The sequence below is a fragment of the Dermochelys coriacea genome, chromosome 27, assembly GCF_009764565.3.
Source record: "Dermochelys coriacea isolate rDerCor1 chromosome 27, rDerCor1.pri.v4, whole genome shotgun sequence".
NCBI classification, from domain to species: Eukaryota; Metazoa; Chordata; order Testudines; family Dermochelyidae; genus Dermochelys; species Dermochelys coriacea.
The window spans coordinates 8,854,688-8,867,898 of record NC_050094.1 but is presented as its reverse complement, the minus strand read 5'-3'; the positions used below and the strand labels follow the sequence as shown (position 1 = coordinate 8,867,898).

Genomic DNA, 13,211 nt, shown 5'->3' with positions numbered 1-13,211 from the left:
TGGCATCACAAGCCACTGGCAAAGGCGGCTTCCAGGTCCATCTACAATCAGGAGCCTGGATGGGCCCTGCCAGTTCCAGCATGGCCCCGCTTGGGGATGTGGGGCATGGTAATTTCCCTGCCAGCTGACGGCAGTGGACCCCTTTGCCATGCCACCCGGGCATCTCCCTCTGTCTGTGTCCCTGCCCCCCACTGGCACCATGTATGTTTCTGCCCCCCGCCCCCGAATCCTGCCCCAGATCGCTGGCACAGTCGCCCCCCGCCCCATCCCAGGTTCTTCCGTGCCCGTCTGGCTCGGGGTGAATCTACAAGAGGGCTGGTCCCGCTTGCTCAGAGGCTGTGACGAGAAAGCAGGCACATCTCTCAGGGGTGAGACTTCCCCTTTCTCACTTCTCCTGCACCCGAGGGGGCGGGGGGGGTGGGGGTGGAGAGAGGGGGCATGATAGTCCAGAGATCAGCAGAGTCCTGATACTGGGCACTCAGCCACTCTTTCCCCACCCCCACACCCCTTCACAGTACATCTCTGCCTTGGAGCTCCTTCTCTTCTGTGGACCCCCCCCCCGACCCCCTGAAGGCAAACCCACAGGGGAAGAGGAGTACATACTACACCACTGCCTGTTAGCTCAGGGACGTGACCAATGACTAGCCCTTCCTCCCAAGAGATACCAGCTGTTGAGACACACCAAACAATGGATGACAGGCAACTGTAGGCCAGTGGAGAGACAGGCAGTCCAGTCCAGAGGACAGAGCACTGGACTGGGGCCCAGGAGACCTGGCTTTGCCACAGACTTACTGGGTGACCCTTGGGCAAGTCTGTTTCCCTTTGTCTGGTCTATTTAGACTGTGAGCTCTTGAGGGCAAGGACTCTGACTCTGTATGCACAGAGCCTGGCGCAACGGGGTCCTGATCTCAGTCAGGGCCTTCGTTCGTGATGCTCAGGCACTGGGAGAAGGGGTTTTACAAAGATCACTGTCCCCGTAAGGCCAGCAATGGGAGAAGGGCCCAGTAAACCCCTCGGACACTCATCACACGGAGAAGAGGGGTGCAATCAAAAATCACCGCCCACAAGGCCAAGACAAGCCACCGCTGCTCAGCCCAGCAGCTGTATGCTCCCAGCCTCCTACCCCGATAGGCCACTAAGGAAACCCAGCAGGGCTCATCTGCTTCCAGGTCTCCTCCCGGCCAGGTACACCACACAAGCAAAGTCTTAATGTCCTTCCCAGTTTATTCCTCTAACTGGGCAAATCTCCCCCTCTCCTGCGATGGCCCCACGCCCCCAGGATGACAGCAATGCGTCCTGCTCTGGCACCTGCCACCCAAACGTTAACAAGCCCAGCCTCCAACCCTGCAGGGAGCCCAGTCAGCCTGACGGCCTGTACTCTGCACGTAGGGAAACGGAGGCACAGAGACAGGAGTAACTCACCCAAGGTTGCCCAGCAAGTCAATGGCAGAGCTGGACATGGAACCCGACTCTCCTGACACCCAACCCTCTGCTTTAGCAAAAGGTCCCTCTGCTCCGCAGCCCCATCTCCCCACCCAGGCGCACCACCCAGGGCTGCCTATGGATAACAGCACTGCCCGGCTCCTGCCTGCGAGTCTCTCGCGGACCGATTCCCAGATCCTCAGAGTCAGACCCAGCCTGGAATGGCTTGCGCCGCACACTCCAGGAGCAAGAGGTTGGGGGGGGAGTAGGCGCACCCCGGGCCAACAGTTTGCAGAGAAAGTCATCCCCCACCACTTCATCAGCCGCGCAACCATAGCTGCAGTGTAATTATGAACCTATTCCATGGCTCCCATCTCCTGGATCTAAGGTGGGTGCAGAGGACCAGTTAAGCACCACAGTGGCATGGGCAATGGACCAGGGCACCGGCCGATATGCATACGCTTCCATCCACTCTCCTCCCCGCCAAGCGAGCCCTCCTGGTTCCCATTCCCAAATCACATGCACTGGGCCAAATGCTGCCCCTGGTGTAACTCCAGAGAGGAATCTGGCACTAGATTCTGACCATGGGGTGATTGTAGCCTCTTCTCGTGAGCCCCCAATGGGGCAGAGGAGCAGCGTGGTGTGGGGGCCAAACCCAGATGCCAATGGAAAGACCTCCCCTGAGGTAGGATCAGACAGCTGGTATCCTCCCTTCACTCTCCTCACCAGCTTCATGATCTTATCCTTATCCTGAGGCTGTCCATCCCTGTGAGAAGCCAGGCTCCTTGGATACACAGCAGACACAGAGGGCCCCGTACCCAGAGATCTCCAGGATGTTCTCCTACTCCACACTGCTCAGACCCCACCTAGATCCAGCAACCTGCCCGTCCCATGCCACAGATCTGCCCACAATGCCAGGGGGCAGCCTCATCCGGCCTGCAGAGAATCCAGCAGCCTCGGCAGCTGCCCAAGCCTGGCTTGGCTTTGGGGTCCGGGCCGGCAGGTGGTGTCGGAAACCAGTCCCCGCTCTACCAGCGGAAGAGAAAGGCGGGGTCTGCTTGCTCCACCAAATGGGGACGGCTTAATGGGCTAGAGCCCAACACCCCACATACCTACACCTCCTGGAATCACCGGGTCAATTTGCAGCAGGGCTGGCTCGGACATTCACCGGGGTGAGGGGGACGACCCAGACCCTACCCCATGGTCTTGCCTAGCCCTTGATAACCCCTCGGCACTTCTCACCCCAGTGAAGGGTTGGCTCTGCTGTACCCGGCCAATATATTCCCCCACTCCCAGCCCCGCACTAGTGTGTCCTGGATGGATGCTATCCAGCCACCCCAGCAGTGGCTGCATTTCATGGGTGCAAAGACAGCACGTTGGCACAGATAGCATGGCACCTTTATAGTCCAATAAAAGTGGCATCGCACCTCAGCTGGACCAATGCTAACTGAAGGCAATGGCATGACAATCTGGAAAAATCCCCAGGCAGGGAGCTACCAGGTGGCAGGGAAAGGAGGTGGCGCATGGAGCTAGATGCTAGGGACTGCTGGGTTCTGATCCCAGCTCTGACACTTCCTCACCATGTGCTCCAGGGTGGGAATGACGTCCCCCATCTCGAATTGGTCACACCTCCCCGCGGGCGTGGAGAGGGCTCCATTGGCTGGCACGCCCGTCCCCGTTACACCCACCCTCGCGAGGCGCGGGGATGCCCAGCGGCCTACCTGGATGGGAGCCGTGCTGAACTGGATCTTGCGGTTGGGCACCAGCTCCTCCTCCTCCGACAGCCCGGGGATCTCCATGCAGCTCGACTCGGGCTCGTACAGCCCGTCGGCCTCCTCGTCCTCGTCCAGCCCGCTCCCCCCCGAGTCCTCCCCCAGCCCACTGTACGCGCTGATGTCCACCAGGTCGGCCTCCGAGAAGTCCTCCTTCTTGGACTCGTCGCCCAGGTCGGCCTCCTCCTGCCCCTCGGCCTTGCCCTCCTCCTCGGGGTAGGCGTCCACTTCCGGGGCCTGCCCGTGTTTCTCCGCAGCCAGGCCGCCGTTCTCCAAGGCCGCGTGCGCCGTCACCGCGGCCTGGATCAGCTCGGCCCGCTCGGGCCCAGGCGTGAAGCTCTTGCTCTTGTCCTGCTCGGCCGCCGTCTCCTCCACCTGCTCGGCGGCCTCGAACTCCTGCTCCGAATCCCCGCTCTCCTCCACCTCCACCGGCTTGATCTTCCGCACCTCCTGGACGCTCTGGGCCCGCGGGCCCGTGGCGTCCTTCTCGCCCGGCCTGGGCGCGACCGGTTTGGGTTGGGCCTTCTCGCCCTCAAGATGCTTGGCTCTCAGTTGGAGAGCCGGCCCGTCGCCCCCCCTGGCTTCCGCCTTGCCCCCTTCTGGGCCCTGGAGGAAGACCCGGGACCTCTTGCTGACGATCTTGGAGTTGAGGGGCCCGACTTTGCTGGGGGTTTTGTGCAGGTTGTTCCTCAGGTCGGCCTTCTCGAAGACGGCGCTGAGCTGGCTGACGGTGGGCGACACGGCCTCCGTGTCCAGCTTGTCCAGGGACTCGGTGCTCCCGTTGAACCTCACCACCACGTCCAGCTTCCTGTCCTGGAAGCCAGCCCTCTCCTTCCTCAGCAGGAGCTTGTTGGTGGTCTCCTTCTCCTGAAGGCTCCGCTCGAAGATCTTCCGGGTCTCCTGGAGCTTGGAGACCGGCTTGTCGGGCTTGGAGTCGAAGCGGCTCACCCTCTCCGACACGCTGGTCCCCAGCTTCAGCAGCGCGCTGTGGTCCACGTTCTCGTTCAGGCTGCTGGCCCTGGGCAAGGAAAGCCGGACAGGCTTCTCCTTCACCTTGGCCAGGTCGCAGGTGCCCTCGCCCGGCGGGGCGGTCCCCATCTGCAGGAACATGTTCTTGATCCGGTGCACGTTGGACCCATACTTCTTGTTCCTGGCCTTCTTGGCTTCCTCGCTCTCGGCGGCCCCAAGGGCATCCTTTGTGGCTCGGAGGGCCTGGATCCCCGCTTCGTAGGCGTTCCTGTGGGGAGAGGCACTTCTCAGGCTACCGCTGTTGCTGTTGCCGGGGCTGGCGGCGGGGGGCTCCGTCTTCATCATGGTTCAGCGAGGAGCCTTCTCCGGTCGCCCACACCTCATAGCCTCGCTCGGCCTTCTCTGGCTGGCTCCTCTTCCCCACAATGGCTCTCCCTGCCCGCCGGCTCACATCCCCAGCCGAGCCCCCCTAGTGTAGGAAGGGGCTACGCCGTACAGCGGGCATTGTGCAAGCGGAATGGGAGCCGGGTGGCGAGGAGGCAGGGCTGGTCGGTCCACGGCTTGGCAGCCGGAGCAGGAGGGCTAGATCTCCTAAGGCATCGGCTCAGGCCATTGCCAGCCGGGTGGTCAGATTCCCTCCCCCACCCCTCGCCCCTTCTCCCCCTCCTCCTCCTCCTCCTCCTCTTCCTCGCTCTGTCTTTCTGCGCCTGAATGGCTGGTGATGGAGACTGAAGGCTCCAGCTCTTCTGTAATCAGCACAGCCTACCGCCCCCCCCCCCGGCTTAGGCTCCCTCTGGGTCTTAGAGAGATCAACCGAGCCCTCCTCTTCTTCCCCGCCTAAAGGAAGCGGCAGGGCCATGCATCCCCTGCAAAGCCCCAAAGCCACTGAGTTAATCGCCCCAGTAGGAGGGGGCCGGGACAACGAAAGCCCCCAGCTCTGCCATCGACTTATTCAAAACAGCGACAAACTCTGTAAGACGACTCAGCCCTCCCGCCTCCCCCGCCCCCTGCCACCGGTGCTGCCGGTTCTCTGGGCGCCTTCCGCAGGGGGGGACAGATCCGCTCTTCCTGCTCCAAGCCAGTTACCACGTCCCCCTTTGGCTGCCCCCACGCCCGCCCCGCCCTCCGTGGCACAAAGGCTCATTCGCTGTCGCCCTAGCTCCGGGCCAAGGCACGAGGCAGAGACCTGTCCTGTTTGCAACCCATGTGCTGTCCCGCGGGCCAGGGGCTTCCCCTTTTCCCTGGTGATCTGGGGGATCCCTGCTGGGAGGGAGGCGGGGGGCAGCGCTTCGAGAGGTCGGGAAAAGGGGTGTATGGGCAGGAGGGTACTATCATAATTGGGGAGTAGCAGCTTTGGTGGGGGAGGGCTTCAGGTGCACCCCTTAACTCCCTGGCTCGATTGTTCTTCATTTGCCGGGTCCGTTTCCAATGCCCACCCCCCAAACACTGGCCGGGGGCACCTTTTAGGTTCTGCTGTGGTTGTTCCTTGCAGCCTTGGCAAGGCAGGCCGCCTGAAACCCCAGTTGAGATCTGGTTTTCAGAGGGGCAATTGCATTGGGCACGTTCATCTCCTTTGAAAATCAGGTTGTGGGGCACCTGGCCAGAAGAGACCCGCTTTGCCGAGGCGCTGATGGCCGGGGCTGTGGCTTGGCTCCCTGGCGAAATCAGGCCCCTAAATACAGTGCTAGCCGCCTAGCATTAATCACGTGAGTTAGAAGATGCTGGCCTGTGGTTTCAGTACTTCGTCTCAGTCACCATACGCTGCCCTGATACCTAGCATCTCTCCCCTTGGAAATATTCTGACTCTGACATGGCCAGTCAAGGCCATCGGATCGTGTCCATTCAGCACGCACACAGATTTGCATTGTGGATTTCCATCCATGAACCCATTGGGGGCAGAAATCAGGGAGTTCACAGCATTACCTCGCAATGGAGAGCTTCAAGGGGCCAAATTCATCCCTGGGGAAACTCCACGTGACCCCCTAGGGGCCTGGCTTCTCCTCTGCCTTACCTCCATGTCAATCTGGAGTAACCCCTGTTTTTTACTTGCGTTACAGTAGTGTCTAGAGGCTCCAATCAAGCTCAGAGCCCCAGTCAGCTAGGCGCCACGCAGACACACAGCGAGAGACTTACTCCAAAGAACTCACAAGCTAAGGAGACAGGCAAAGGGTTAGAGGGGAAACTGAGGCACAGAGCAGCCAAGGGACTTGCCCATGGTCAGAGGCAGACCCAGGAAGAGAACCCAGATCCATCCAGCCCTACACACTGCCTCTCTACGTTCTGACCAAGTCACAGCCACGTACAACTGGCTGATGGGAAAGAGGAATCAGGCCCCTCGGGGTTTGAGTTCAGCTTCCCAGCATCCCTCAGTGCTGTCCCTTGAGCTCCTCAGGATGCAGAATCTGATCAGCAGACACACGAGGGTCAGGGCTCAGCTGCAGTGGGTCACAGCTAGTCCTCTTCTTCGCCACGGCATGCCAGGCAAGCAGCACCCGTGTGTCCTTCAAAGCACAGGGCTGGGAGTCAGTCCTGTGCCCAGCTGGATGCATCTGGTCACCTCCGCGTGTCTCAGCTCCCCCACTTGTAAAATGGGGCTGGCAATCCACCCCTGTCGGCGAGGCCCACTCCCTGCAAAGTTCTTGGGGTGCTCATCGGGAACCGCAGGGCATTGTCACTATGGACGAATCGCTCCGGCGACACGGGGCAGCGCTCCCTCCAGGCTCTAGTCTCCAGCCAAGACTTCCAGCAGCAAGGAGTCAAACTGGGGCGCCTTGATTCTGAGAGGATCGAGGCAAGACGCCTCAAAGGGGCTGGATTTTCAAAAGGCGCCTACCTCTTTAAGGGGTCTTGACCTGGGTCCCCCCAAATCACTCGACCCCCTTGGATAATCTAACCCCTGGGATAGGCAGGAGTGGGTTCCATCAGCCACCCCATGTCTGGCCTGGCTCCCCTCCCTTTCCCAAGGCCCCCAGCATGGGAACCAGGCGGCACCAGGACCCTGAAGATGCCAGATGACAAAAGCTCCCCCTCCGCTACGTTGCTTCCTGCATCTTCTGCCTTTTTGTGTATGAACCAGCACAGTTATATGTCCCCCACCTTTTCCTTCCCCCTCTGCGGTTCTCCCCCGCCCCCTTCCACCCAAATCCCAGCCCCACAGCAGCTGCAGAGCGGGCGGGGAGGGTTCTGTACTAGGATTCAGGGCAGAGAGTCGAGGAGCAGGGATCCAAACCCACAGCACTCTGCCGCCCCATGCCAGGCTGCAATTGATTTCTACACCACAAACACCACACCCCCCCCACCCGCCAGCTGCAAGAGCAGATTACACCTCTGGCCTGTCTCATCTGTCCTGCAAACCCACCGACCACTAGCCTGGGCATTTAACCCTTGCCAGACAAGAGGCAAGAGTTACATAAAGGGAAAAGGCATGTTATGGAACTCTCCCAAGCGCCTCTATCCCCATGTGAGCTGCATCCTGGGACTACAGTCACCCCTACAGGCCCCAGCTGAGATCAGGGTCCCATTGTGCCAGGTGCTGTACGTGCATATAACAAAATAATAATACCTAAATCTTACATAAGAATGGCCACACTGGGTCAGACCCATGGTCCATCTAGCTCAGTATCCTGTCTTCCGACAGTGGCTGGAGCCAAGTGCTTCAGAGGGAGTGAACAGGACAGGGCAATTATCAAGTGATCCATCCCCAGTGGTCCAGGTTCAGTTTCTGGGCATCAGAGGTTCAGGGATGGGGTTGTGTCCCTGACCATCGTGGCTAATCGCCATTGATGGACCTATCCTCCGTGAATTTATCTAATTCTTTTGGCCTTCACCGCATCCCCTGGCAATGAGTTCCACAGGCTGACTGTGCTGTGTGCAGAAGTACTTCCTTATGTTTGTTTGAAACCCGCTGCCTATGAATTGCTTTGTGTGAGCCCCAGTTCGTGTCTTACGTGAAGGGGTAAATAACACTTCCTTAACTCACCATTCCTGATTTTAGAGACCTGTACCATATCCCCCCTTAGTCGTCTCTTTTCTAAGATGAGCAATCCCAGTCTTGTTAATCTTGCCTCCTTTCACAGCGTGCTTTTCCTCAGAAGATCTCCACATTCTTTGCAAATGAGATAAGCCTCACTACCACTACGTAGGGAAATTGAGGCCCAGAGAGGCGAATTAAAAAACAATCTCTGCCCCAGAGAGTTTCCAGGCTAAGTAGACAAGACAGATAAAGGCGTCACCAAACAGCATGGAGGCAGAGTTGGGAACAGAACCTGGTCTCTGATCTGTGGACTAGACCACACAGGCCTTACACGAGAAAAGACAAAGGGAAAACAGAGAGAGGCCATGACTTGGCCAAGCAGAGCTGGGACTAGCACCCAGGACTCCTGAGTTATAACCACACACCCTGGCAGCCTTGTACTGGGGGCAGCTACATCCTTATTACCACTGCTACCTGCGCCAGCTACATTAAGCCCCACCGGTGCTGCAGTAACCCCTTCGTCTGCAGTGTAGACATACCCATAGCAAGAGGCAGCCCTGCCCCAAAGAGCTTACAGTCTAAATAGACAAGACCAAGGAAGGAAGGGCCGTTATTCCCATGGCAAATGGAGGCCCAGAGGGATTCAGTGTCTTGCTCAAAGTTCAGCCAGTGACAGAATAGAATTCAGATCCCCGGAGTACTGATGCAGGGCCCTGACCACTCACCCATGCTGCTTTAACTTATCATGCCTCTCCCCCCTCGGTTGCATGGGCTTTCCTTGCATTGCCGAACAATTCACAGTCATCTGGGCCAAGCGACTGGACCGGGGCTTGTAGACGTCCATTGAAGGTAGAACCATCCTTCTGCTCTACTCCAAGCTGATTAGGTCTCAACTAGAGTATTGTGTCCAGTTGTGGGCGCCACATTTCAGGAAAGATGTGGACAAATTGGAGAAGGTCCAGAGAAGAGCAACCAAAACGATTCAAAGGCTAGAAAACATGACCTGTGAGGGAAGAGTGACAAAATTGGGTTTGTTTCGTCCGGAGAAGAGAAGACGGAGAGGGGACATGATAACAGTTTTCAAGGACATAAAAGGTTGTTACAAGGAGGAGGGAGAAAAATTGTTCTCCTTAACGTCTGAGGATAGGACAAGAAGCAATGGGCTTAAATTGCGGCAAGGGCGGTTTAGGTTGGACATTAGGAAAAACTTCTTGTCAGGGTGGCACTGGAATAAATTGCCCAGGGAAGTGGTGGAATCTTCATCTTTGGAGATTTTTAAGAGCAGGTTAGACAAACACCTGTCAGGGATGGTCTAGATAATACTTAGTCCTGCCATGAGTGAAGAGTACTGGACTAGATGACCTCTTGAGGTCCCTTCCAATCCTATGATTCTATGGTTCTGTTAACCAAAGGCTCAGATTGCTCCCTGGCAAACTCCAGTACACGTCTAAACCGAGCAATATTAGTCATTTCAATACCTGAAGGATCCCAAACCATTTTAACACCCTGATGTATAGTCTACACACAGGACTCATTGTACCCACTGCTGAAATGCAGCCACTTCTCGGGGAGGGGGGGGAGCACAGCTGCTGTTTAGCAGCAATGCCATGCCAGACTGCTGAGTTCAATACAGCGGGAGAATTTTAAGCAGACACAATGCACTTTTCCAGCCAGGACCCTGGGATCAACACCCCGACTCTCGTCCGATTGCAATGGAATTGATTAACAAGTGCAAGAAGCCAGGAACTTGGCTTCACGGCTCACGCAGAGGATGGCTCTTCCAGCTGCAAGATCTCAAGCTGGGGGATTGATTCAGCCACGAGTCAGTGGGAAGAGCAGTGAATCACCCGCAGCTCTGCCTGCCGTGCTCTTCAGAGGTCTCCTTCAAGTGCTGCCCCGGATTAGCTTGGGAGGTCACATAACACGCGCTGGGATGGCGGCCAGGCAGGTCTGTTGCAGGTGTGATGCAAACTCGCACGAGCTGACGAGGCTCCGAGTGGCCCTGGAATGCTGCTTTCTCTTCCGTCCTGTTCACCGCTCCCGCAACCCGGGGAGACCTGCTATTCCAGTCCTGGAGCACCAAGCATTTCCCTTCTGACCGAGAGCCCTTCCAGGCCTGGGCCCCCGTCCTGTCTCACGCACCTACACGCTGACATGATCTGGCCCAGTCCTGGGGTCTCCCACATCTCTGCCAAGGCCCCTCAACCTGTTTATTCTGACCTCCAGGGTTCTGCCATGGTCAGTTCTCTGCATCGTTCTGACCTGCTGCTCTCTCCCTTTTAAATCAGGAAATACGGTTTCTGCTGTCCCGGGGGTGGAAAACATTCAGTGTCAATCACAACTGGCCACAGATATCCCGTCGTACCAGGCCGTCCTCCCGCCCTTTCCCCTGCGGGGAAATCCAGGGACCAAACTATGCTACACTCTGCACCCAATGCTGTATTTGCCAAGCCCATGGCAGTGTTTCCACTGGAAGGATAACGCAGCAAGGGCTGCCAGAAACGCACGCCATCCAACCTTCCCCGACAAACAGACTCGCTCGCCGAAACCGTCTGTGCGGAGAACACTGGTCGAAGCGGGGTTCTCTGCACATGCTGTGCAGGGGCCAAGGTAGATCCCGTCGGGCTCTGATGGGTGAAGAGCTGCTCCGGAAGCAGGAGGCCAGGACCAGCAAGGGGCCTGGGGAGAATGAAAATGAGTGATATTGACCCGTTCTTAGCCTGCCTAACAGGGATCCCAGCAGGGAACGCTGCCTAAGGAAAGGGGATAGGTGGGCAATCTAGGCCAATCTGTAACCAAGCCAGCAGGTAGCCCGGGAGGGACCCAGAGGGAGAGTGAATGAGTGACACACACCAATTCCTAGGCTCCCCGGTAGGGGTCACTGCAAGAATGGGATGGATGGGACACACAAGAGGGAAACTAGCGCCTCCTTGAGCCAGAAGGGGCACAGTACAGAATAAAACAATGAATCCAGTGAAAACTCCCCTGCCAGCCCCGCTGGAATAATACTGGACAGGATGTCCAGCTCAGCTGGAGGAGACAGGTGAGTTCTGTAAAGCCAGGACTATAAACACCCCACAAAGGAGAGGGGAGAGGCGAGTTCACACCTCTGAGTTATTGTTTCAGGCTCTCTGCAGACCCAGACGGCCCCCGGGTCAGTTACATTCAGCTCAGCAGCCCTGAGGGTTGAGGGTTTTTCTTTTTTTTCTCTTAATGAAAGGGGAGATTCGGCACAATCTGTGTTCTGCCGGCCACATAAATGTACATGGGATTGGAATAGAACCCAGGAGTCCTGACCCCCACGCACCTGCTCAAACTGCTATTCGCTCCCTCATACGCTGGGTTAAGCTACCTCTACTCCCAGCGTAACTCCATTACGATCCCTAGAGTGGCACCACGAACAAACCTCTTGCTGCATTTCCTCCCCACTGCAGTTTCAGTGAAACACAGGATCCTGCTTCACTTCCTGTCCTAAACTCGCTGCCGAGGCCCACCCCAGAGATGGTCACGCAATAGCGCCGGGCAGAGCTCTCGCAGCTTGCACGGAGGGTGCTAACTTCTCTGAAACCAGCACATTTACTCCGTTGCCAAGGGGGTGAGATGGGGAATGAGGATCGAGCCCTGTCATTTGCAAACCAGTTTGTCGAGAGCCCAGGGGACGTTTGGATGAAAGGGCTTCACTAAACGGCAGCCGTTATTAATTATTAATCCCCATTATTAATAGACCCGGCAATTCCGTTGCCCCGGGGGGAGGGGTATTTCTTTTCTGCTCGCTGGTCCCCTCCCAGTCCAGCCCCAGCCATTCTCCCCACTACCCCAGGGGGTTCAAACATTTTCCAGATCGCTCTCCCAGTGCCCACCCATCTGGGGTTTCCCTGCCACAGGCCCCTTCCAGGAATTCGCTTTGCTTTCCAACTATTTAAAGGGCCCGGTGCTTTTGCTAGCACTGTAGTCACTCTGGATTCGTCTCTCTGGACTGGCTTACTCTTGCTTTGATGTGAAGGCAGCTCAGTTGAGGCTTATCCCTGGGTAGTAACAGCCTCCCTGAGAATCTCTCTCAGCAGGCAGCTGGCATACCACATTATCCCTACTCTCAACATCCAGCACAGAGAGGGTGTTGGGGGCATGGCTGGGATGCCTAGCACTATGGTCATCCTCTACTTCCCTGAGGATCATGGGATACACAGCACAGATTTAGAGCAGCCTAGGGGCTGCTCTAATTTACATCTGCATCCTGCATGGCCCTACCCAGACAAAGGGAGTGCACATGGGCTTTAAGCCATCATCTTACTCAGTCCCTGTCCTGGCATAACTACGAGTCAGGGTCATTGACTTCAATGGAGCCATTTCAAGTTGGCACCGGTGTGAGATCAGAATCAAGCCCTCCAGTCCAGGTTTGCCAGAGCTCAGTACATTGGGTGCTGATCACTTTAGCAAATCTGGGCCCAGCGGTGGGTACTGAGCCCTTGGGAATCCGTGAGTGGTTGCTTTCTTCCCAGATCCCTCCTTCAGAGTCAGTCGCGCCCAGGGAACAGATTCCTCACCCCAAAAGCCCCCATTTGCATTCACACAGGGGCTCCCCCTCAGCCACCTACAATCTAGCACATGACGGCTATATTTAGCCTCCCTTTTTTCTCTTGATAAAAGCCCTGCAAGTATGTATTTCAGAGATCAGCCACGCGAGTGCGGGGGCTGCACCCACCTGCAGGGAAGGGGAAGGGCTGGAGGGAGCTGATGCTGACAGGCATTCGCTGAGTTTGCAACCTGCGTGGTCGGTGGAGCTGCTCACGGCATCGCCATTTCGAAACACCTAAAGCCACGAGGGGAGTTGCATCCAGTGGTGCGGGCTAGTGGTTAGTGTAGGAGTCGCAGCAGCAGGGCGCGTGGGTTCTGATCCCACCTGGGAGGGAGGGAGCTCACTCAGCCAGAGAACTCCTTAAAGTGGAGTTTAGTCTACACGTTTGAGCGCAACGAGTGGGAATCTGGCTTTCTGGGTCTCATTCCCAGCATTAAGGGGAAGGGTAATCTCGTGGTTAGCAGCACATAGCAATCCGTGTGCAATGGCTTAGGGCAGG

The 13,211-nt window shown here is 57.3% G+C and overlaps 1 protein-coding gene across 4 annotated transcripts in view; it reads right to left on the bottom strand.

The window, feature by feature from the left end:
- Positions 1-5,195, bottom strand: part of PPP1R9B (protein phosphatase 1 regulatory subunit 9B) — a 45,669-nt gene extending 40,474 nt beyond the window's left edge. For all 4 annotated transcript variants that reach the window (XR_006277322.1, XR_006277323.1, XR_006277324.1 and 1 more), the window contains exon 1: positions 3,144-5,195. Coding sequence is in view for 1 of the 4 variants with exons in the window: in XM_038385645.2 (XP_038241573.1) it covers positions 3,144-4,508 (1,365 nt within the window). In the remaining 3 variants the exon portion in view is untranslated. The remainder of the gene's footprint in view (positions 1-3,143) is intronic.
- Positions 5,196-13,211: the final 8,016 nt, after the last annotated feature.